Raw genomic sequence first — 25,115 nt, 5'->3', positions numbered from 1 at the left:
ATTGCAGAGCTCTCCAAGAAGCTCTTTGATTTACTGGGAAGCTAGCCTTCAGGCTGTTTCAACTCACAAGTTATTTGCTACCTTCTCACTTTATAATTACCTCTTACACATTCATGTGATCAGTGGCTTCTAAATCATCTTTGAATGATACATACCCTCTTGTCTGGCTTACTTCATATCATTTCTTTGGAATAATATTCCATTTAAGTGAGATTTCTCTTTATTCCAAAGTCACATTTTACGTACCTCCCCGCACTGCATCTAATCATGTAGCTATGAGTTAGGATCATTATAAAGTACGGTCAAGCTGTAAATCACAGAAATCAGAACGGCAAGGATCTTGCTATAGAACTATGCATTTCTGATTAGTGCTGTGCACACTTTTTTGTACCTAGGGTGAAAAGGATGAATGCTTGAGGGTTTTCTGACTTTTCCACTTTGGGTGCAACATTTTTGGCATTTAATGTGAAAGTTCCATAACCCTTTTACCCTAACACATGTGCATCTAATGCAATGTGGTGGGAGGTGAAGTCCTTGCAGGTCTAGGCCACTCCTAAAACACCCATTCAAGTGCTCTCAGAGCCTGTCAGACATCACCCATGGCAAGTGTGGTCAATGGAATAGTGGCCTCACTGTTGCAGAGCCTCAGGAAATGGGGGTTGTGACTCTAGGGCTGTTTGTGTAATGGTGCCTGTATTGTGTTTACCCATTTACAGGGGATTTTTACGCTTATTTGATTCACTAAGGGGCAAATCCAGACTCACTGTGCAGCTGTGAGATCCCTGATCACATCAGGACTGGAGCAAGTTGCTGGGACTAGCGCAGAGTTTCACACCCTGTGTGTGCTCTGCAGAGGCTCCCTGTGCTCAGTTGCTCTTTCCTTTTTGAGGGCAGGGCTCTGGGTGAGGCTGGTATATCTGTGATTGTGCAAATCTCTCTGCTAGCCATTCCCCCTTGCACAGTAACCTGGGGATAGTGGCAGCCCTTATACTGCAATAGAGGAGCCTTATGCCAACTTGGGGGAAGATTCTCTTCCCAGAGGCTCTCCCCTGTGGACAGCCATGGCTGTGTCATCCCCTCTGCACCAATCAGTGGAGCTAGCCAGCCTCCTGGGGGCACATGATATACCCCGATGGCACAGCTGCTGTGCTCCTGAGGGATTCTAGGAATGCCTGTCTGACGCCCAGTGCCTTCCAGAGCTCCTGCTGGGGCCTGCCATGCCACACTGACCCTAACACAGATCTGTAAATTCAAGGCAGGACTGTGCCCTTCGAGCTACAATACTGTTGTTTCAGGCATCTGATGAATAGCCTGTTGTTTAAAGTTACAACCAGGATGGCAAAGGATTTTATGGTGAGACTTCGTGCTAGATTCACCCTTCTATTCATTGTTCCTGATTCTCTGCTCACCTACACCACTTTTACACTGGTGTAACTCCATTGACTTCAGTGGTGTGAGTCCTGATTTACACCAGTATAAATGAGAGGAAAATCTTTCCTGTGTGGGCTGTATTAACTCACTACAAGTGTTAGTGGGACATTTCTCTTTAGAAAGTAGGCTGTTTTCACCTGAAACTTCAAGTTGTTAAAATCTCTGTTCCCTCTTGCAGCTTCAGACTCACCATTCAGAATCTGTTGGACAGCAAACAGTTGAATAAACCCTTCAATCTCACCTGTCATTGTTCCCTGGCCATGGTTAACTAGAGGTTACAAAGCAGTGTTGTATCTCCAAAAGCCATGACATTACAAGGTTAATGTCATACCCAAGAAAATCCAGAAACCTATTTCTTTTTTAATACGCTTCATCTATAGAAAGCTTAATGCTATAGCAGGATATTTAAGAAGTAGGCAGAACTTCTCAAGATCTCACAGCGGTTAAATAAAGTGAAGCAAATAAGCGAGGATCCAATACTGAGTTCTTGGGCAGGTTCACTGAAATGAATGGTGAAGAAGTAAATAATAGCCAAATATACACATAAGATGTCCGAGGCTACAACGGAAAGCTGCCTCAAAATAATGGCTGATTTTCCTTGCTAAGCTGTGGCCACACTGTGCCCCTCCACCAGTTTAAAGTGCCCTATTGAAGAATCCTATGTCACCAGTGTAAGGCGCATGGCTGAGGAAAAGGGGGTATGGCCAAGATTCTCACACCTGGCTGATTCCTGGCTGCCACATTGTCCCCTGGAGGCTGTTGGCGGGCAGTGTAATGTAGAGGAATCTTCTGGTTGCTCTAACATGCCAAGATCAGGGTTGTACAAAGGCTACCTTGGCACCCCCATTCAGACCTGCACCATGCACTTCTTGCCCACAGCCAAGGATCTTGCTCAGTCTTTATACTGTAGTCTTGTTTAATTTCATGCACTACAAAACTGGGCGTGGCACACGATGCAAAATTGCATCAGTGTAATTGCACATGTTATGGCTTGAAGGCAAATGGCTCACTGGCCTTCTCAACTATGCACTCAGTGTCTGGAGTAATTATGCAGATTCTGGTTTTTGCATGAGTGCAAGGAAATCACCTTCCCCCCAAAATACACATATGAATGATTAGTTTTCCTGATACAAATTGGGAGTTTAAAGGGACCCTGTCACCATGTACTCTAGTCAGTTGCTTTCAGGTTGTACATGTGCCTCTGGGCTGCACTACCATTTTCATAATTAAAGGATTTACCAGACCAAAAATATCCTCTTTCCTGTGCTGCCTTAGGGTAAAATACACCCCGTCTAGAGGGTTAGCACGGGGCCCATACATCACTTAATTCCCACTTAAGTCCTCATAGAATCATAGAATATAAGGGTTGGAAGGGACCCCAGAAGGTCATCTAGTCCAACCCCCTGCTCGAAGCAGGACCAAATCCCAGTTAAACCATCCCAGCCAGGGCTTTGTCAAGCCTGACCTTAAAAACCTCTAAGGAAGGAGATTCTACCACCTCCGTAGGTAACGCATTCCAGTGTTTCACCACCCTCTTAGTGAAAAAGTTTTTCCTAATATCCAATCTAAACCTCCCCCACTGCAACTTGAGACCATTACTCCTCGTTCTGTCATCTGCTACCATTGAGAACAGTCTAGAGCCATCCTCTTTGGAACCCCCTTTCAGGTAGTTGAAAGCAGCTATCAAATTCCCCCTCATTCTTCTCTTCTGCAGGCTAAACAATCCCAGCTCCCTCAGCCTCTCCTCATAACTCATGTGTTCCAGCCCCCTAATCATTTTTGTTGCCCTTCGCTGGACTCTCTCCAATTTATCCACATCCTTCTTGAAGTGTGGGGCCCAAAACTGGACACAGTACTCCAGATGAGGCCTCACCAATGTCGAATAGAGGGGAACAATCACGTCCCTCGATCTGCTCGCTATGCCCCTACTTATACATCCCAAAATGCCATTGGCCTTCTTGGCAACAAGGGCACACTGCTGACTCATATCCAGCTTCTTGTCCACTGTCACCCCTAGGTCCTTTTCCGCAGAACTGCTGCCTAGCCATTCGGTCCCTAGTCTGTAGCTGTGCATTGGATTCTTCCGTCCTAAGTGCAGGACCCTGCACTTATCCTTATTGAACCTCATCAGATTTCTTTTGGCCCAATCCTCCAATTTGTCTAGGTCCTTCTGTATCCTATCCCTCCCCTCCAGCGTATCTACCACTCCTCCCAGTTTAGTATCATCCGCAAATTTGCTGAGAGTGCAATCCACACCATCCTCCAGATCATTTATGAAGATATTGAACAAAACCGGCCCCAGGACCGACCCTTGGGGCACTCCACTCGATACCGGCTGCCAACTAGACATGGAGCCATTGATAACTACCCGTTGAGCCCGACAATCTAGCCAGCTTTCTACCCACCTTATAGTGCATTCTTCCAGCCCATACTTCCTTAACTTGCTGACAAGAATACTGTGGGAGACCGTGTCAAAAGCTTTGCTAAAGTCAAGAAACAATACATCCACTGCTTTCCCTTCATCCACAGAACCAGTAATCTCATCATAAAAGGCGATTAGATTAGTCAGGCATGACCTTCCCTTGGTGAATCCATGCTGGCTGTTCCTGATCACTTTCCTCTCATGCAAGTGCTTCAGGATTGATTCTTTGAGGACCTGCTCCATGATTTTTCCAGGGACTGAGGTGAGGCTGACTGGCCTGTAGTTCCCAGGATCCTCCTTCTTCCCTTTTTTAAAGATTGGCACTACATTAGCCTTTTTCCAGTCATCCGGGACTTCCCCCGTTCGCCACGAGTTTTCAAAGATAATGGCCAATGGCTCTGCAATCACAGCCGCCAATTCCTTCAGCACTCTCGGATGCAACTCGTCCGGCCCCATGGACTTGTGCACGTCCAGCTTTTCTAAATAGTCCCTAACCACCTCTATCTCCACAGAGGGCTGGCCATCTCTTCCCCATTTTGCGATGCCCAGCGCAGCAGTCTGGGAGCTGACCTTGTTCGTGAAGACAGAGGCAAAAAAAGGATTGAGTACATTAGCTTTTTCCACATCCTCTGTCACTCGGTTGCCTTCCTCATTCAGTAAGGGGCCCACACTTGCCTTGGCTTTCTTCTTGTTGCCAACATACCTGAAGAAACCCTTCTTGTTACTCTTGACATCTCTGGCTAGCTGCAGCTCCAGGTGCGATTTGGCCCTCCTGATATCATTCCTACATGCCCGAGCAATATTTTTATACTCTTCCCTGGTCATATGTCCAATCTTCCACTTCTTGTAAGCCTCTTTTTTATGTTTAAGATCCGCTAGGATTTCACCATTAAGCTAAGCTGGTCGCCTGCCATATTTACTATTCTTTCGACTCATCGGGATGGTTTGTCCCTGTAACCTCAACAGGGATTCCTTGAAATACAGCCAGCTCTCCTGGACTCCTTTCCCCTTCATGTTAGTCCCCCAGGGGATCCTACCCATCCGTTCCCTGAGGGAGTCGAAGTCTGCTTTCCTGAAGTCCAGGGTCCGTATCCTGCTGCTTACCTTTCTTCCCTGTGTCAGGATCCTGAACTCAACCAACTCATGGTCACTGCCTCCCAGATTCCCATCCACTTTTGCTTCCCCCACTAATTCTACCCGGTTTGTGAGCAGCAGGTCAAGAAAAGTGCCCCCCCTAGTTGGCTCCTCTAGCACTTGCGCCAGGAAATTGTCCCCTACGCTTTCCAAAAACTTCCTGGATTGTCTATGCACTGCTGTATTGCTCTCCCAGCAGATATCAGGAAAATTAAAGTCACCCATGAGAATCAGGGCATGCGATCTAGTAGCTTCCGTGAGCTGCCGGAAGAAAGCCTCATCTACCTCATCCCCCTGGTCCGGTGGTCTATAGCAGACTCCCACCACTACATCGCTCTTGTTGCACACACTGCTAAACTTAATCCAGAGACACTCAGGTTTTTCTGCAGTTTCGTACCGGAGCTCTGAGCAGTCATACTGCTCCCTTACATACAGTGCTACTCCCCCACCTTTTCTGCCCTGCCTGTCCTTCCTGAACAGTTTATAACCATTCATGACAGTACTCCAGTCATGTGAGTTATCCCACCAAGTCTCTGTTATTCCGATCACGTCATAGTTCCTTGACATCACCAGGACCTCCAGTTCCCCCTGCTTGTTTCCAAGGCTTTGTGCATTTGTATATAAGCACTTGAGATAACCTGTTGATCGCCCCTCATTCCCAGTATGAGGCAGGAGCCCTCCCCTCACAGACATTCCTGCCTGTGCTTCCTCCCGGTATCCCGCTTTCCCACTTACCTCAGGGCTTTGGTCTCCTTCCCCCGGTGAACCTAGTTTAAAGCCCTCCTCACTAGGTTAGCCAGCCTGCTGGCAAAGATGCTCTTCCCTCTCTTCGTAATATGGAGCCCATCTCTGCCCAGCACTCCTCCTTCATGGAACACCATCCCATAGTAGGGCTTCATGTGCCAAAGCCACACACAGCGCTGGCATGGGAAGCCTCTCTGCCCCTCAGCTAAGCTCTGGAGTGTGTGTGTGGGGAAAGCAATTTCCAGCTTGTTCATGCCCCAAACCTGCAGGCTCCATAGCAGCCCCCGGGGCAGGGACTTAACACCCTCCCTGTGTCTTGCACCCCCCACCCTGGGTCTTGCTCCCAGGGAGCACGGGGCTGCTCCGTCCCTTAGAAACCCTCCCCTGCTGAGCCACCTCTCTGGCCCAGTTTGCTGAAGCCCCTGCAGTCAGGTTCCTCGGGCCCCCAGTGCACAATGCATCCTTAGGGCTTATCCCCTTCCTGCCTGCACTGTAGGGGTGGGACGGAGGACAGGAGGCGGCTGGGTTATTGTGTCAGTGGGTGGCTGGATTATGTCAGTGGCCAGCAGCAGCTGCGAGGTGTTAGCTGCCTTTGGCACTGTGTGGGCAGGAAGGGACAAGCTGTTTCCAAGCACACGGGAGTGGGGAGGGGGAGGGAGGGAGGGAAGGGAAAGAGATGAGCTCTGCAAAGACAAGGGCCAGGTCATCCCTTCCCCCACTCCTCCCCTGCGGATGGAAGCAGCTCCCATCCCTTCCCTCCTGAAGAGTGCAGAAGGGTGGCTGCTGGCCACATTGTGGTGTGAACCCTGGCAGAAATCTGGGGAGAGGGAGCATGTGATTCTGCGTGCCCTCCACGTGTTGCCTCGGGAAGACGAGGTGCCAGGTACCAGGTGAGGCGGGTCCATCCTGGGGGCCCAGCCAGGCATGGAGGGCGGAGAGTGCTGGGCAGGGAGGGTTGGGTCGGGTCGGTCGGTCACCCACTCCCCTCTGTGGGAGAGGTGTATGAGATTGTGTGTGTGTCACCCCTCCCCGTGTGAACCCTAAAGCCTTAAAGATAATAAGGTAAATAAAAAGAATCCAACTACGCAGCATTTCTTTTTAACAGGGGCTCAGTCAACTTGATGTTCATTTGAACGTTTGCACTGCATAGTTCCAATGGATTGCTGTTGAACTTGCTTGAATATGAGTAATTTTACCAGGTGTCCTGTATTGAGCATAGAGGTCACTCTAGCTTCGATGGTATGTAAATGAATAGGCTTTGTGATGGCCCTATGCACAGAAGTGAACTCCCCCTGAATGTTGCTGGGTGCCTTCAACCCTATTAGATTTGAGGGCCCTCAGCCCCTCACAGAATCAGCCCCTGGATCACATTGTGCGAGCCTTTTTGGTATTTGTAAAGGGGAATTGTTTGAGTTTCATCACTTCACAAAAGGCGTAGTCAGCGTAAAAACCATGTGTACCAACTTGGAAAACTTAGTCCAGAAGTTTATCACTTATGTTGCATCAAATACAAGTTAAAGAGTTACAAATGCAGTGACCTACTTTCAAATCCTGCTTCAGCTTATATAGTCACTAGGCTACGCTGCAGATTTTAAACACTCTTTATTGATTTTATCTCACTCTTATTACTATTGGTAAATTGTTTTAACACAAAAAGAAAAGGCAGGAGTAGATTATAAACTGGGACTCTGCTTTCATATTGCATTGCAAGCAGTTTCTGGGCTCCTCTGCAGTCAGCTACAAATGTGCTGGAACTCCAGCCCCATTGCTGTGATAAAACGTTCTATATTTAGATACGCTTAGTCTCCAGAGTTGGGTGAAGGTGTCTTGTAGAGTAATCAATTCATTAAGCTCTTGCCCCATAGCCAGCCCCCTAAAGACCTTGCAGTACATTGGTTCTGCTGTCACATTCACAGAAGGGGACAACTATGCTAACTGCTAACTTTGCTGTTATTGCGTGTCTGTTCCAAACATTTTTATATTCCTGTGAATTTATATGAATACAAATTCTACTGCTCCTTGAACCATTACTTTCAAAGAATGGAGACCAGACACTTGGGTATGAATTGCAATTGTAATTCAGAGTTTATTCCTCCTGCGTGTCTATGCATAAAGCTGTTTTCCTCATTTGTTTTTATACCCCTTGGTATTTCTGCTCATTTTAAAGGTGGAATTCTTATCCCGCCCCGCATGATGAAACCAAAAGCAGATATTCTTCACTTTGTGCCCCTGCCCATATTTAGTTTTCTTTCTGTGCAATATTTGATGCATTCTGGTTGAATAGCCATACAGTGCTGCTTGATTATGCTCATCTGTTATGAAATCTGCGCCAGCAGGGTGAAGGGGCTTATTTTTGATAGAGCATCACTAAAAAGTCCAGCAAAATGATCAGGCAAACCATTTTTGTTGTTTCTTCTTTTACATAGTACTTGTCATTCCCCTTGAAGTGGTATGCCACCAACACTTTAATAAGGATCTCCCTCTCAAATTCTCCATCTCCATTAGCAACAAATGTGATCTTCCCTGGGCAAAATATCCCTCATCAAAATCCATCCACCACCATCCATCTCCACACTTCACCATTCCCAGCCCCTCATGAATGCTACTATGGTGGCTTCTTACCTGGCTGTTTAGTTGTAAATATAGTTGATTGACTCCCTTATTACTGTAATTATCCATCAAACATTTGGGATCAGATATTAGTTCAAACAACATTTAACTGGAAGGAAGAAAGAGAGACTGAAACCTCTTGTCCTTCACAATGATCTATCTGCAATCGTAACCAGTTGGAATATATCATACATATTCTCTTTCTGTCTCTCTCCCTAATGAGTAGCTGGTAAACATCTGAAATCTGGCCCTGGCTTTCTAAAAAACCTAATAACTTTTCCTATGAATGCTGCTTTGTGTTGCTCTGACCTTAAAATGTATATGTATTCTGCCTTTGTGTCTGAGCCAAAGCCTAGGCATCAGGTAAAAATAAAATGTTCCCCCAAATCAGCAACTCAGAAAGGTTAAATTTCCCACTCGGACCAAACTATTGTGACTGTTGGCACAGATTCTTATTATAGGGATTTGCAGCTGCCACCTTAGATAAAAATCACAAAGTTTTGTCCCATCCTGATAATCATGGGAAGATGGTTTAATCATGTTCATTTCCTATTTTCTGCTCCAGGTCCTCCAGCACATGGAAGATATCAAAGTGCGGGAAATGCAGATTTTTGACTACAAGAAGAAGATAGCAGAGGCGGAGACTAAATTAAAGCAGCAACAGAATCTGTATGAAGCCGTGAGATCAGACAGGAACCTATACAGTAAAAATCTGATTGAAGCTCAGGTACAAGAATACATTTTTTACTCTGTGATTTTTGCTTGTTTTTTTTTTTTTTTAAGAAAATCATTCTAATTTATACTTTTGGAAAGGAAAGACAGATAAATAAAATCTGCACAGGTGATATGTGTGTAAATGTTATATATATGTGTGTGTGTGTGTGTTGGGCATTAATTTTTTAGGTCATCTGCTAATCTGGACAGTTTGCATTTGGATTGAGAAGTAAAATTTGCAGTCCTTGGGTGCAATGTTGGACTGCTCCCTGATTTGCATAAGGACCCTGGCAATTTGGAGAGATATATTCATATCATATAGAGAAATTTTTCCCTTTCTTTCCTTCCTCCCCTCTTCTCTGCCCTCTGTTAGGTTTGGTATAAGCATATGGCAGACATGACATAAGTGAAAATGAACACCCCCCCCCACCATCCCCTGCACCCTCTCGCTACTGTGACTCATGTATAAGAAAGCGGCAATGGAAGAAACACTTGTCAGGTGAAGTAGCATTTTCCCACATAACTAAATGTTTCCACCTGGCTTGTGAATTTCAGGCACTGTCATTCCCCTCAGATTACAATCCTCCACCTTTTCCCTGTGAATCCCTCCGGCAATACAGGAGGAAAGGTAAAGATCACTTGTATAAAAATATAGTGCATTATTCAACAGTAAGGACCTAAACACTATAGAAATCCTACAATAAACTGCAGAGTCTGGGCTGTGGATGACTGTGGTTTAGAGCCTTAGAGTATTTGAGAGAAGAAGGAAATATAAGATAAATATATAGATCACACTGGACATTTATAATCTACCCTGAGTAAGGGGTGGCATGTAGCTGCATTGCTCAAGGAGCAGACCAGAAAATGAGCTATGCCAAAGAGTTACTTTTCCTACTTGTTCCCCACTCTGGGTATGTTTGCACTATAATCAGGGAGTACCATTGCAGGTCATGTAGACATGCCTGAGCTAGCTTTGATCTAGCTTGCTAAGGTCCTGGAGCAGTGAAGCTCTGGCAGCACCAGCTTCAGTGCAGACTAGGTGCCCGAGTAATTACCCAGGGTTTTGGGTGGGCTTGTATAGCCCATGCTGAAGCCTGTACCACCATGGCTTCAGTGCTATGGGTACTCAAACTAGCTAGATTAAAGCTAGCTGAGGTATGTCTACACGTCCTGCTATCATGCCCCATTGGTTTCAGTGTAGAACTACCCCAAGTCTGGGGAGGAGTAAGTTACTTCGCCTCTTAGCGTGGAGCAGCTTACTTGCTCCCTCTGTGCATCCTACCAGCAACTCTGGCCACCAGTGAGCAGAGGTGGATCCAAGCCTCCTGTGACTTCCAAGCTCTCTCCGACCCTTGCTCACAGCCAGGCGTTTCAGACAAATAGCTCCTGCTCTCCCCACTGCAGCTGGAGTTACTATCTGAGCAGAGCTGGTCCAGAGAGTAATGGGGAGGGGGCTGCTCTCCTGTACTTCCTCTCTGTGGCCAGGTAAGGGTTGTGACAACATAACACTTGGTAATTGAGGATGGGTAGCTAATGTTCGTGTGAATGTTTGCATGTGTGAAGCATCTGCAGAAATAAGGGTCAAGCATGTCATTGTCATTGTGGCAGATCCCAAATGTGGCCTCCTGGCAGATCAAATGGATTGATTCTAGCTAGGTCCTTAAGGTGGTCTGGCTGGACATTCAGATTTTGTCCATCTTGTTGTGCCACCGAAGCTTTGGCAACCTTGTGATTGCTGGCTGTGCAGCGGCATTTCTTGAACTCACAGTGCCTGAATTTCACATGCTTCATAATTCATTGGTCCTCCATCCTAATACATGTTCGTACCAAGAAAGGCACCAAAACCAGGTGAAGCATGTAGAGAACACTAAATTACTTTCCTTTTATAATTGTTAAAGATACAGTATCAATTTAGAACACAAACTTCTTGCACCCTCCTACAGAATTGTCAGATACACTCTGACGCATTAAACTCTTTAGCTAACTAAGGACATCTCAGTTGGAGGCCCTGGCATGGTGTATGTATATATACAGCCCACACAAAGATCTGTGCAGGATACTACCTACTACAGAGGCCATTAATTTACCCTTTAGTGGATTATTTGATTTATAATTTGTGCTAGCTGACAGCTCTGTGTGTCAGAAGACTGCTGAGGATAAAACATCCTTTTGGTTGTAATCACACTGTACTGTATGTGGAAATAAAAACATAGTAATTCATAGTTCAGTAACAAGCCAGCCAGCCATGGAGAAAAAATGGCTTGGCTTAAAAACTATGCAAAATAGTAATTCCTCTTGGGAAGTAATATAAATTGGCAAAAGGTTGTTTAGATAGAAGAAAGCTAGCTGTGGATATTTTTTGGATTGTTTAATAACGAAAGGCTGTCAGTTAACCTGCCCAGCCCACAATGCTTCTGCTCTCCAGGATATCCTAATCTCCAACTCAGTAAAATCTCTTGGAAAGGGACTTCTTGGCTGGATTTGAAAGCATGCTTTCAGCTTTGGGGTTCTTTCCAACATTGGGAATACATTTATTTGTTTATTTAAATGAAACTAACCCTGTCCTTTGCAAAAATCATGTGACCCTTCATGTCCTCTTCCACACACAAAGATAGCAGTGTATTTGGGTATGTATCCAGGCACCAGATTTTAAAATATCTGGTCTTCTTCTTCTTGCATTTAGTTTTCCCCTGTTACATTTACATGAGTAATTGTCTGTATATGCACATGCGCAGTTCTAGTGGCAAAGGTTACATGATTGTCTGGGTCATTTAATTAACTTAGTACCACAGCACTGGTCAGCAGTGTTTATGGAGTTGCAGTGTATTCCCAAATCCCTTACTGCACACGATTTCAGGCATCTGCCAAATACATGTGTTGAATCCACTGATCTTTTCATATCACACTGTTACCAGCCGGTCACTGCAATCATAAATCTAATGTGTATGCCTCAGTGTTATTTGTGAAAAGTGCTGTGACCCATCGTCAGTCTCATTTGATTAACTTTGTCAGTGTCGGTACTCTGGCCAGAGGCTTGGAGTTGGAGAACTGCTGTGTTAAAGAGTCTTATGCAAAAATATTTCACTTATCTACCAAGCGAATCTGCATGTATTGAATGTACTGTCCTCCAGTTTTCTGTCACCATTCCTCACAGTCACTATCAGTCACAAACAAAAGCAGCCTCCCAACGTTGTACTAGCAGGTGACTCTCTGGATATAGGACCGTATATGTACGTGTATAGAAGTGGTTCCATAGGATAGTTATACACAGTCACTGATCTCTCTGCCACGCTATCTAACTTGACTTCAAACACCTTGCTGTATATTCTGGGGCTGGAACATGTGAAAAATGCCTTCAGCCAAGGGACCTTTCTACCTCCTAACACCCTCAGTCCCAAACAATCAAAGCCTACATATAAGAAATGGCTGGCTGACCACTTCTGATGTGTGCATGGGTATTTGTGAAGGATTATGCTCATTTTCCTACAGAGACATGCCTTGGCACATGAGTACTTTCATTTAATAATAGCTCTCCCCCCAACATTTGTGCAAACAAAGCACAGTTGTACAAATGTTTGTTGAATAACAAGCCAATAAAGTCATGAAAACAGATGGATAGGATCACAGTTGCATTATTCACTTATATCCACTGCTAGGTCCTGTTATGTGTCCAGCGCTCTAAATAAGAAAAGGAGTACTTGTGGCACCTTAGAGACTAACCAATTTATTTGAGCATGAGCTTTCGTGAGCTACAGCTCACTTCATCAGATGCATACCGTGGAAACTGCAGCAGACTTTATATATACACAGAGAATATGAAACAATACCTCCTTCCACCCCACTGTCCTGCTGGTAATAGCTTATCTAAAGTGATCAACAGGTGGGCCATTTCCAGCACAAATCCAGGTTTTCTCACCCTCCACCCCCCCACACAAATTCACTCTCCTGCTGGTGCTAGCCCATCCAAAGTGACAACTCTTTACATAATCAAGTCGGGCTATTTCCTGCATAGATCCAGGTTTGGCTCACAGGCTTATTGTTGTTGTCAATGTCCTTTTAACAGTCTGATTACTGCAATATCATGCCAGCATGAACATCAAATGATCATTTAATGGAATTGTTTTTCTTTGCTAACGTTAAAAGTGATGTCTTGTATGCACAGCTTAGTAGGATAAGGATTTGGTTGAGAGTCTTCTCCTCTCAGGTGCTGTGGTTTAATTTCAAGTGTCAATATAGCTTGAACTTCCAGGCTCAAAATAGTTGAATTCTCTTTTATCCCTTTTTAGAATCATAGAAATGTGGGACTGCAAGGGCCCTCGGGAGGTTACCTAGTTATCCCCCCTGTGCCGATGCAGGATTAAATATACCTAGATCACCCTGACAGATGTTTGGTGAACATTTGTTTTGTCCCATTAGGATGAGATCGCCGAAATGAAGAAAAAACTGAAGATCATGACTCATCAGGTTGATCAGCTTAAAGAAGAGATCACAGCCAAAGAGGCAGCTCTTGTGAAAGTACATCTGGAACATCAACGAATAGAAAAGGAAAAGGAGGCTCTAAAGGTAAGGCACCTTAGTTGTGGGGTGTTTGCCAGGATTCATTAGGAAGGAAAGGACATGGTTTTGAAAGTTCTTTCATATTCCCTGGCCCATGGTACTTTGCTGAACTCTTTAAGAACTATTCTGTAATTGAAGTATAACTCTCAGTGGCCTTTACAGGTATGAGTCTTCCATGTTTGTGATGGAAGAATAGATCCTTTTGTTTCTCTGCACCTAAAATTGTAGTCGTCAGATTCCTAGATTACCTGCTGAAAGTTTAAATTCTCCCTCTCTTTCAAAACCCCAAACTGTGCTCACACATATAGGGTTTTGTGGGTGTGCTGACTGCATCATTCTCTGTATAGTTGGCCCTCAGAATAGGAATTATTATTATAAAATTATTATTATCATAGAATTATGAATTATTTTGCGGAAGAGGATATTATACAAGAGGATAAGACTAAATAATCAGAGTGGTCCCTTCTGGGCTTGGAATCTGACTCTGTGATTACAAGTTTTGTTTCCTTTAACTTTTCATAGAATCACAGAATCATAGAATATCAGAGTTGGAAGGGATCTCTGGAGGTCATCTAGTCCAACCCCCTGCCCAGAGTACGACCAATCCCAACTAAATCATCCCAGCCAGGGCTTTGTCAAGCCTGACCTTAAAAACTTCTAAGGAAGGGGATTCCGCCACCTCCCTAGGTAACGCATTCCAGTGTTTCACCACCCCCCTAGTGAAAAAGTTTTTCCTAATATCCAACCTAAATCTCTCTCACTGCAACTTGAGACCATTACTCCTTGTCCTGTCATCTGCTATCACTGAGAATAGTCTAGATCCATCCTCTTTGGATCTACCTTTCAGGTAGTTAAAAGCAGCTATCAAATCCCCCCTCATTCGTCTCTTCCGTAGACTAAACAATCCCAGTTCCCTCAGCTTCTTCTCATAAGTCATGTGTTCCAGTCCCCTAATCATTTTTGTTGCCCTTCGCTGGACTCTCTCCAATTTCTCCACATCCTTCTTGTAGTGTGGGGCCCAAAACTGGACACAGTACTCCAGATGAGGCCTCACCAATGTTGAATAGAGGGGGACGATCACGTCCCTCGATCTGCTCTCTATGCCCCTACTTATATACCCCAAAATGCCATTGGCCTTCTTGGCAACAAGGGCACACTGTTGACTTATATCCAGCTTCTCGTCCACTGTAACCCCTAGGTCCTTTTCTGCAGAACTGCTGCCTAGCCATTCGGTCCCTAGTCTGTAGAGGTGCATTGGATTCTTCTGTCCTTAGTGCAGGCCTCTGCACTTGTCCTTGTTGAACCTCTTCAGATTTCTTTTGGCCCAATCCTCCAATTTGTCTAGGTCCCTCTGTATCCTATCCCTACCCTCCAGCGTATCTACCACTCCTCCCAGTTTAGTGTCATCTGCAAACTTGCTGAGGGTGCAATCCACACCATCCTCCAGATCATTAATGAAGATATTGAACAAAACCGGCCCCAGGACCGACCCTTGGGGCACTCCGCTAGATACCGGCTGCCAACTAGACATGGATCTAGACAATCTAGCCAACTTTCTACCCACCTTCTAGTGCATCCATCCAGCCCATACTTCTTTAACTTGCTGACAAGAATACTGTGGGAGACCGTGTCAAAAGCTTTGCTAAAGTCGAGGAATAACACGTCCACTGCTTTCCCTTCATCCACAGAACTAGTTATCTCATCATAGAAGGCAATTAGATTAGTCAGGCATGACTTTCCCTTGGTGAATCCATGCTGACTGTTCCTGATCACTTTCCTCTCCTCTAAGTGCTTCAGAATTGATTCCTTGAGGACATGCTCCATGGTTTTTCCGGGGACTGAGGTGAGGCTGACCGGCCTGTAGTTCCCAGGATCCTCCTTCTTCCCTTTTTTAAAGATTGGCACTACATTAGCCTTTTTCCAGTCTTCCGGGACTTCCCCAGATCGCCATGAGTTTTCAAAGATAATGGCCAATGGCTCTGCAATCACATCCGCCAATTCCTTTAGCACTCTCGGATGCAACGCATCCGGCCCCATGGACTTGTGCACGTCCAGTTTTTCTAAATAGTCCCGAACCACTTCTTCCTTCACAGAGGGCTGGCCACCTCCTCCCCATGCTGTGCTGCCAAGTACAGTAGTCTGGGAGCTGACCTTGTTTGTGAAGACAGAGGCAAAAAAAACATTGAGTACATTAGCTTTTTCCACATCCTCTGTCACTCGGTTGCCTCCCTCATTCAGTAAGGGGCCCACACTTTCCTTGGCTTTCTTCTTGTTGTCAACATACCTGAAGAAACCCTTCTTGTTACTCTTAATGTCCGTCGCTAGCTGCAACTCCAGGTGTGATTTAGCCTTCCTGATTTCATTCCTACGTGCCCGAGCAATATTTATATACTCATTCCTGGTCCTTTGTCCAATCTTCCACTTCTTGTAAGCCTCTTTTTTGTGTTTAAGATTAGCAAGGATTTCACTGTTAAGCCAAGCTGGTCACCTGCCATATTTACTATTCTTTCTACACATCGGGATGGTTTGTCTCTGTAACCACAATAAGGATTCTTTAAAATACAGCCAGCTCTCCTGGACTCCTTTCCCCCTCATGTTATTCTCCCAGGGGATCCTGCCCATCAGTTCCCTGAGGGAGTCAAAGTCTGCTTTTCTGAAGTCCAGGGTCTGTATTCTGCTGCTTTCCTTTCTTCCTTGTGTCAGGATCCTGAACTCAACCAACTCATGGTCACTGCCTCCCAGATTCCCATCCACTTTTGCTTCCCCTACTAATTCTTCCCGGTTTGTGAGCAGCAGGTCAAGAATAGCTCCGCCCCTAGTTGGTTCCTCCGGCACTTGCACCAGGAAATTGTCCCCTACAGTTTCCAAAAACTTCCTGGATTGTCTGTGCACCTCTGTATTGCTCTCCCAGCAGATATCAGGATGATTGAAGTCTCCCATTAGAACCAGGGCATGCGATCTAGTAGCTTCTGCGAGTTGCCGGAAGAAAGCCTCGTCCACCTCATCCCCCTGGTCTGGTGGTCTATAGCAGACTCCCACCACGACATCACCCTTGTTGCTCACGCTTCTAAACTTAATCCAGAGACTCTCCGGTTTTTCTGAAGTTTCATACTTGATCTCTGAGCAGTCATACTGCTCCCTTACATACAGTGCAACTCCCCCACCTTTTCTGGCCTCCCTGTCCTTCCTGAACAGTTTATATCTCCGTGACAGTACTCCAGTCATGCGAGTTATCCCACCAAGTCTCTGTTATTCCAATCACATCATAATTCTCTGACTTTGCCAGGACCTCCAGTTCTCCCTGCTTGTTTCCCAGGCTTTGTGCATTTGTATATAGGCACTTGAGATAACCTGCTGATCGCCCCTCATTCTCAGTATGAGGCAGGAGCCCTCCCCTCTCTCACGCTCCTGCTCGTGCTTCTTCCTGGTATCCCGCTTCCCCACTTACCTCAGGGCTTTGGTCTCCTTCCCCCAGTGAACCTAGTTTAAAGCCCTCCTCACTAGGTTAGCCAGCCTGCTCGCGAAGATGCTCTTCCCTCTCTTCGTTAGGTGGAGCCCGTCTCTGCCGAGCACTCCTCCTTCTTGGAACACCATTCCATTGTCGAAGAATCCAAAGCCTTCTCTCTGACACCACCTGCGTAGCCATTCGTTGACTTCCACGATTCGACGGTCTCTACCAGGCCTTTTCCTTCCACAGGGAGGATGGACGAGAACACCACTTGCGCCTCATACTCCTTTATCCTCCTTCCCAGAGCCACATAGTCTGCAGTGATCTGCTCAAGGTCATTCTTGGCAGTATCATTGGTGCCCACGTGGAAAAGCAGGAAGGGGTAGTGGTCTGAGGGCTTGATGAGTCACGGCAGACTCTCCGTCACATCGCGAATCTTAGCCCCTGGCAAGCAGCAGACTTCTCTGTTTTCCCAGTCAGGGCGGCAGATAGATGACTCAGTCCCCCTGAGGAGAGAGTCCCCGACCACCACCACCCGCCTCCTTCTCCTGGGAGTGGTGGTTGTGGAACCCCCAACCTTAGGGCAGTGCATCTCATGCCTTTCAACTGGTGGAGTCTCCTTCTGCTCCCTTCCCTCAGACGTATCATCTGGGCCACTCCCCACAATGGTACCTGTGGAGAGAACATGAAAACGGTTACTTACCTGTATCTGCGTTTCTGGTACATGGACGTTCCGCCTTCTTCTGGAGGTCACATGTTGCCAAATTCCTTCACTATCCTCCTGTTCCCATTGCGCAGCCTGCTCTGAATCTTCAGAACCTTGTCCCCGTAGAAGCATATCCTGACGTCTGTCCAGGAAATCTTCAGTTTCTCTTATGCAACGCAGGGTCGATACCTGTTACTCCAGACCTTGAACCTTTTCTTTTGTGTCTGTAGCTTTAAGTGCTAACAGTACTACCCCAGTTCTCAGTCCTGTATTGCTGTGTAACTAGCAAGCACAAGCCTTCAGGGAATCAGGTAGTATCTTACAGTAGCTCCCTCTGCCCAGAAAGCAACTTCACTATTGCATGTTCTAGAAAGCAGAAAAATCTGTGTTAAATAAAAGGAAAGTGGCCCAGCAATCTCTGGTTCTTTTTCTCAGCATTCTCTGTAGTCTCTCCTTGGATATATTATTACATGTGTGTTGACAGCTCAACCCAATTTGCTCCTGTCTCCCAAGTCTGAGAGTTAAAGAAACAATATCCATAGCAGGTCATTTTTCTCTTCACTTACTCCCATAAAAAAATCCCCTGCCATTTTCCATAGTGCTTTCTTTTTGTCAATGTCTCGCTATGGTCCAATGACTCCTTAGGTTTTCAGCCACTGTCAGCATATTACAGTTATGACAGGATGTCAATAGAACTGCATAAAAAGGTGATTCCTCTTTCGGTTCTGTCTTAGAGTTCTTATATCAGTTACAGAGAAGCCAAACAGCACCTAATATTCTGTGGGCAGGATTCTGCCTTAACTAGTTCCCAGCCCTGTCTTGTCACCTCAGAATCATCCACCATCAGTTTGACAGCAATTTGATTGCTGCACTGTTTTAGCTACTCAGTTATTCACTAGCAAGTATGTGCATGGGTCAGCATCATATTAGGGACTGGCTTTGGGGCATTGTGGTTTTTTTCACCTATGTGTGTCTGCTGAATGCAGAGGTAGAGAACGGTGAGAGGAATCACTGACATAGGCACAAAAAAGCCCAATTATTCTTGTGGCATGAAGGTTTTAATTTTTTGTGTTTGCACTGATATGAAGAAAGCAGGCTTTGACTGAAAAATCAGTTTAAGTGAAATTGTGTAATGTGGAGGAGTAAGATTCACACAGGTGCTTTTCTGCAAATATGAGGTTTAAGCTTAACGCAGTAACTTACAGAGATGTGTTACATATATGCATGATGAGCGAACTTTACATGAGGCCTGATCCAAAGCCCACTGGAGACAACAGGAGTCTTTCCATTGATTTAGGCAGGTTTTGGATCTGGCCTGTGGTTCGAAGAGGTTTGGTTAAGCGTCCGGATGTTGAGAGATGTGTATCTGAAACCTATCAGAATCTTGACCCTGCAGAATTGAGTGGGAGACTCCGCACAAATAGCGACTACTGAGATTTCTAGCACTCGTGGTTCCATCGCAGGCAGAAAGCCCTTGGGAACAGCTTTCTCATCGGGTTGCAGCATTCCTGGTTCTAGCCCTGGCTGGAGATTGAAGGTTAAAAGGCCCTCTTCCCTGAACATTTCAGAATCTAAATAACCATCTGGTTTGAATTTGGTTCTAGATGTTGGCAAAGGTTCAAAGGTATTCTCATTTTTTTTCAAAATGGGTTCTCCTGTTTCTAATAACACTCTGGGCCAGATCCTCACCTGGCTTCAAAGAAGCAGCACTGATTTACACCAGTTGAGGATCTGACCCTTTATCTGCTTATAATGTGACTATGTGTGTAACCAAGTTTTGTTTCTCTTACCTTCTGTATATAAGACCCCAATACTGTAGCTATTGAAACCACTAATCCCACCAGACTTATGCTTGAGTTTGTAGGGCCATGGAATGACTAGCAGTGGTTAGATTCTTCACTGTACCCGCCAGCCCAGATTTATATGTACTCAATGCATTCCACTGAGGGGATTTGTTTATGTCAGTGTTTCCTGCCAACATCTAATGCCACATCTTGTTTACAACTTGTATTTTCTGTGACATAAGGAGAATGCTGAATTTTGATATATTAAAAAAATATTACAAAGCATTGCCAAATGCCTGGGCAATTTTACATTTGTAGACAGCTTTTACACACTGTTGATTGCATTTTAATGTAAAGTGGCTTACATTTGTGTTCTGGTGATGGATTCTGATCAGCATCCAACACTGAGTATGAGAGATATGAATGTTGCAGAGATGGAAAAATAAAAGTTTTATTAAAGAAAACAAGAGCGGAACAAGATCTTTTATTATGATGATGGAATTGTAGTTTCTGTCCTCTTAAATTATTGCTGTTTCAGGGACACCCTTCATCACATTCTGATTCTCTCATGTTTGTATGGTGCTTTTTCTCAGGAAGCACCTTGGAATCAGATCCTAGCTAAAGCATTTCTTTTATTTGTGTCCAGGCTTAAAAGCGTTTGAACCTGTACAAACAGACCTCATTAAGATAGTGCCATCTTGACTACAGCTAATTGCCTAACAGTGCTAGATACCTGTTTAGTAATCCAGCAAGACCTTATTACTCTTTCTGTGGATAAATGTGTTAAATTTTAGAACTCATGACAATGGTCAAGTCCTATCTGTAGCACAGGTAGATAGTTTGCAAGCTGTCACCACACAGTTTTGCAAAGGCGTATCACTCCTGATCAGTGGTGACCCCTGCTATTCCAGCCTTCTCCGCCTCGCTCTCAAATCTGCTAAAGCACTTTAATTTTGACTTTCAGAGCCTTCTGCTATTCCATATCTGGCTGTGACACATTTTTGCCCATGAGCCTTAATCCTGACTACAACAACCCTTGTTATTCCAGTCCTAGCCCTCTTCATAGCTAATCTCACAACTCTTCTGAACTGTACCAAGTTTTGCAAGATGGTGTGGCAAATTGCTGGCACTACTATGATGGGTCTCGCGCTTTCTCTTCGGGGGGGGGTGGTGTTTCAGGGCACCATTTCTTGCCCCTGAACTGGGGTATTAACTGCCCCACTAGTATCCTAGAGGAGGGGAGTGGAAAGGGAGGGACCCGGGCCCGCCCTCTACTTCGGGTCCCAGCCCAGGGAACCTAGGGATAGCGGTAAACCACTAGAGCTAGCGGTTCTTTTCTCTGGGCTACTTCACTCTCCTGCCCTTCAGCTTGTGGGACTTCCTGCCCTCCCTTTGCACAAACCAGGTATCCCTTTACCTAGGGTCTTGGTCTTCTTAACCCACCACAGCACTTCTCCAAACTCTTCTCTGCTTCCCTCCAAACTGCTCTTTGCTCCAACGCCAATGCACTCTGCTTCAATTCCTCCAAACTGCTCTCTGCTCCAACGCCAATCCACTCTGCTTCAACTCCTCCAAACTGCTCTCGGCTCCAACGCCAATCCACTCTGCTTCAACCCCTCCAAACTGCTCTCGGCTCCACCGCCAATCCACTCTGCTTCAACCCCTCCAAACTGCTCTCGGCTCCAACGCCAATCCACTCTGCTTCAACTCCTCCAAACTGCTCTCGGCTCCAATGCCAATCCGCTCTGCTTCAATTCCTCCAAACTGCTCTTTGCTCCAACGCCAATCCGCTCTGCTTCAACCCTTCCAAACTGCTCTCTGCTCCAACGCTGATCCGCTCTGTTTCAACCCCTCCAAACTGCTCTCGGCTCCAATGCCAATCCACTCTGCTTCAACCCCTCCAAACTGCTCTCTGCTCCAACGCCAATTTAATCTACTTCAACCCCTCCAAACTGCTCTCTGCTCCAACGCCAATCCACTCTGCTTCAACTCCTCCAAACTGCTCTCTGCTCCAACGCCAATCCACTCTGCTTCAACCCCTCCAAACTGCTCTCGGCTCCAACGCCAATCCACTCTGCTTCAACCCCTCCAAACTGCTCTCGGCTCCAACGCCAATCCACTCTGCTTCAACCCCTCCAAACTGCTCTCGGCTCCAATGCCAATCCACTCTGCTTCAACCCCTCCAAACTGCTCTCTGCTCCAACGCCAATCCACTCTGCTTCAACTCCTCCTCTTGTCTGATTGAAGCGGGGGGGGGTTTTATCATGTGACTGGCTTCAGGTGCTTTAATTAATTTATAGCGAACTTTCTTCCCTCTACAGGGAATAAGGCTCCCTTCTAACACTCTCCTGCTGCCCTCTGGCCATGCGGTATCACAATGGATTAACCTCTTTTAGGCACTAGGATGAGATCCTCACACTTACGTTTACTTGCAACCTAAGCTAGCTTCGAATCCAACTCTGCTGTGTTGTAACAGCAGACAGCAACTGACCCCTACCATCTCCAGCATTTTTTCTTTATTTTCATTATACGAAGTGCCCCTGAAATACAGATCAAGACATTGCCATAAATGTAGAGAAATCTTTCCGAATTTCTCCAGGGTATAAAGTTCGATACAAAAATGGCTGACGTGCTGTTTACACCATTTCTTTCTGGCTCTCTGTGTGTTCGCTTGTATTTCTTATTTGCTCTTGAGAACTAGCAACATGTGCACAACACAGGAAACTAAATTAAAGTACGAGGCGATCTCTAAACCCTAACCCTAAATTCCCACGTTTATGTAGTGGGAAGTTGTTGCTAAGCACAGTTTACCTATAGTCTTTGCTTTTGTCAGGCTGAGCTGCTGAAGATGAAACAACAAGCCCTGGAGACCAAACATTTTATTGAAAAACAGGAGGCAGAAGAGAGAAAACTCCTGAAAATTATTGCTGAGGCTGATGCTGAGAGGCTGAGGCAGAAGAAGGAATTAGACCAGGTAAGAAGGTCTAATTAAGAAGGAGCTTCTCCTTCTTGATTGCCATTCCAACTCACAGAAACAATCCTTTGTTCCTTTTCTTCCTCCCACCCGCTTTTTAAGGAACAGATCTTCAGCTGGGGTAAATTGATGGTGTTCCATTGAAATCAACCTGTTACTGTATTGATGGCAACTGAATGACTTCAATTTACATAACCTGATCCTACACTGGGGGGGAGATATAGGTCCTTAACAAGTTTTCATTCACCGATAAAGAAATAACGTTTTGATTGAACTGCTCTTGACTGATGAAGATACAGGCCCTGATGTTCTATGACTGACAGCTTTATAGCTTAATATCTTGCCTTGTTCTGCATTCCTAGGTTATCAGCGAGAGAGACATCTTGGGGTCGCAGCTTGTTCGGCGCAATGATGAATTAGCTCTGCTTTATGAAAAGATCAAAATCCAGCAGTCCATCCTAAACAAGGGGGAGACTCAGTACCGGCAGAGAATGGAAGACATCCGACTCCTCAAGCTGGAGATCAAGAAACTTCGGCGGGAGAAGGGAATACTTTGCAAGAGCGTGGCTAATGTGGAGGAACTCAGGTAGAAAGGCAGAATGAATAAATTTCACTAGCGGCTGCAGGCATGACATTACATTTGAGACACACGAGAAAGCTTGTTTTCACACATGGTAAAGATTTGTAATGACAAACAAGGTGCTCCGAAGGAGGGTTTGCTTTATCTGACCTCAAACACTAACTAGTTTAAATTCATAAACCAGTTGATCAGTAATTAGAAAAAAAAATGCCTGGATCTAAAGGAAGCCATATCCAAAATTCACCCTGGACTTGTGAGTTGCTGGTGACATTACAAGCTTGACAGACAGCAGGAGAAAAGGTGTTCACAGTCCGGCGAGCTACTTAGTGGTGCCCAGGGCCCACATTAGTGGAACTGCTTTTTATTAGGCAATCCATAGAGGAAGGAGAACATTTGACATATTTATAACAAACTCCCATATGTTTTCAGCATTCCATCCTGCTAGATTTATATGTGAGTCTGACCAGTGAGGAAGATTTAGTTAAATTTTCATTGAAGGTTGTGTTTCTTTAAAAGCACAGTTTTATAGCCCAGACTGATTTATCTTCTCCTACTTTGACTTAATGTTTTCCTTCTTTTTTTTTAACCTTACTATACTTGAGGCATATTCTTTCCTGGTGGGAAAACATTGTCATTTGCTGTACAATCTCTGGGGGACTAATAAAGAAACAGAGCTGTGTTTCCAGCAGGTAACCATGTCCCAAAACCTGGAGATGGAGGGTGTGGTACTGCCCTCATTCACACTAATTCTGGTATAACCCCGTTGGGTGAGATTCCCATCTGGGGATTGATTGATTGATTGATTTCTGTGGGGTTATGCTGATTTACCCCAGCTGAGGTTCTGGCCCATTGACTGCAGTCGGGTTATGCCAATTTTGGAGAAACAGGCCCAGGATTTTAACAACTGTGGCTCACATTCACTGCCTGCAAACAAAGGCAGGGGTTGAGCCTGCTGCTCAAATGTATTGGACTGGATGCCTGTTCCTTTATTGAAATGCAAGGAATGTATTGAAGTATAGTGTGGTGCCTGCCACCATGGGTGGATCAATTCTTGCTAACTACAGCAGCAAGCCTACACTTCAATGAACTCCCAAACCATTACTAAAACTGCCAGCTGAAGGAGTCCTTTTATCATTTGTACAACTAATTAGATTTAACCCAGTTCTGCCATAAGCTTTCTTGGCTTGCCAATGGGAGATGCCTTTTTTCCCTTCCCCTACTCCATCCAAATCTACACTCAGGACCCTGCAGCATCAGGATTTTCCAAACAGCCAGCCAAATTCAGCTGAGGATTTTGGCAGCTTCAGAGGTGGAAATCCACTGGGGGAGGGCGAAGTGGGAAGGCAAAGCAGCCATTACCTCCCCTTTGCCGGGTGGCGGGGAGTTGCAGGTGCCCAGCACAGCACTGGCTCCAACCAAGGATGTCGTATAGGCAGGGCTGCTGGAGAATGTGCTGATTCAGCATGTGCCCACAACAGCCTTGATTGCCAAGGTTCTTAGGGGAGTGCCCAGCAACTATTAAATCAGCCTGTGCTAAGTGGTGAAAGACTTCTGGAGCATGTGGGTGAGGTCAGAATGGGGAAGTGTAAAATCTTCTTTGAGTGGTTGCATATGTCTGTTCCACTTAGACGTGTGCAACACATCTCAAAGGACAAGAGTTGCAGTATGGGTAAGTAACTGTCTTTTACACCCCCCCCCCCCAGGCCAGCTACGGTGAATCTGGCCCGATGTTTATTAAACTGTTCTGTGAAGTGAGGCTCACACAATAAAGGCTACAACTGCGCCTTTGTTAGGAGGAGAAATTATATGATTAGTTTTAAATGAAGATATTAAAGTCAAGGAGGCTTTACTATTGCATGTGATAGAAGGGGATAGGTGATAATAACATGCCCACTGTGCAGGCCCCCCAGACTTTTACCCTCCACTTCACTCCAGCTCCCAAGCTGCTGTTGAATGCAGTTTGAAACTAGTGGTGAATGACTTGATGTCTAACCCACAGGCAGTTTGGAAT

The 25,115-nt window shown here is 45.4% G+C and overlaps 1 protein-coding gene across 2 annotated transcripts in view; it reads left to right on the top strand.

Annotated features, from left to right (window-relative positions):
* CFAP58 (cilia and flagella associated protein 58) overlaps nucleotides 1-25,115 on the top strand; it is a 141,883-nt gene that overhangs the window by 29,107 nt on the left and 87,661 nt on the right. For both annotated transcript variants that reach the window (XM_048858401.2, XM_048858400.2), the window contains exons 10-13: nucleotides 8,907-9,068; nucleotides 13,472-13,618; nucleotides 22,384-22,524; nucleotides 22,887-23,110. In XM_048858401.2, the coding sequence (XP_048714358.2) occupies nucleotides 8,907-9,068; nucleotides 13,472-13,618; nucleotides 22,384-22,524; nucleotides 22,887-23,110 (674 nt within the window). The remainder of the gene's footprint in view (nucleotides 1-8,906; nucleotides 9,069-13,471; nucleotides 13,619-22,383; nucleotides 22,525-22,886; nucleotides 23,111-25,115) is intronic.

Source organism: Caretta caretta, chromosome 7 (assembly GCF_965140235.1).
Source record: "Caretta caretta isolate rCarCar2 chromosome 7, rCarCar1.hap1, whole genome shotgun sequence".
In the NCBI taxonomy this organism is placed as follows: domain Eukaryota; kingdom Metazoa; phylum Chordata; order Testudines; family Cheloniidae; genus Caretta; species Caretta caretta.
This window is presented reverse-complemented; position numbering and strand designations above follow the sequence as displayed.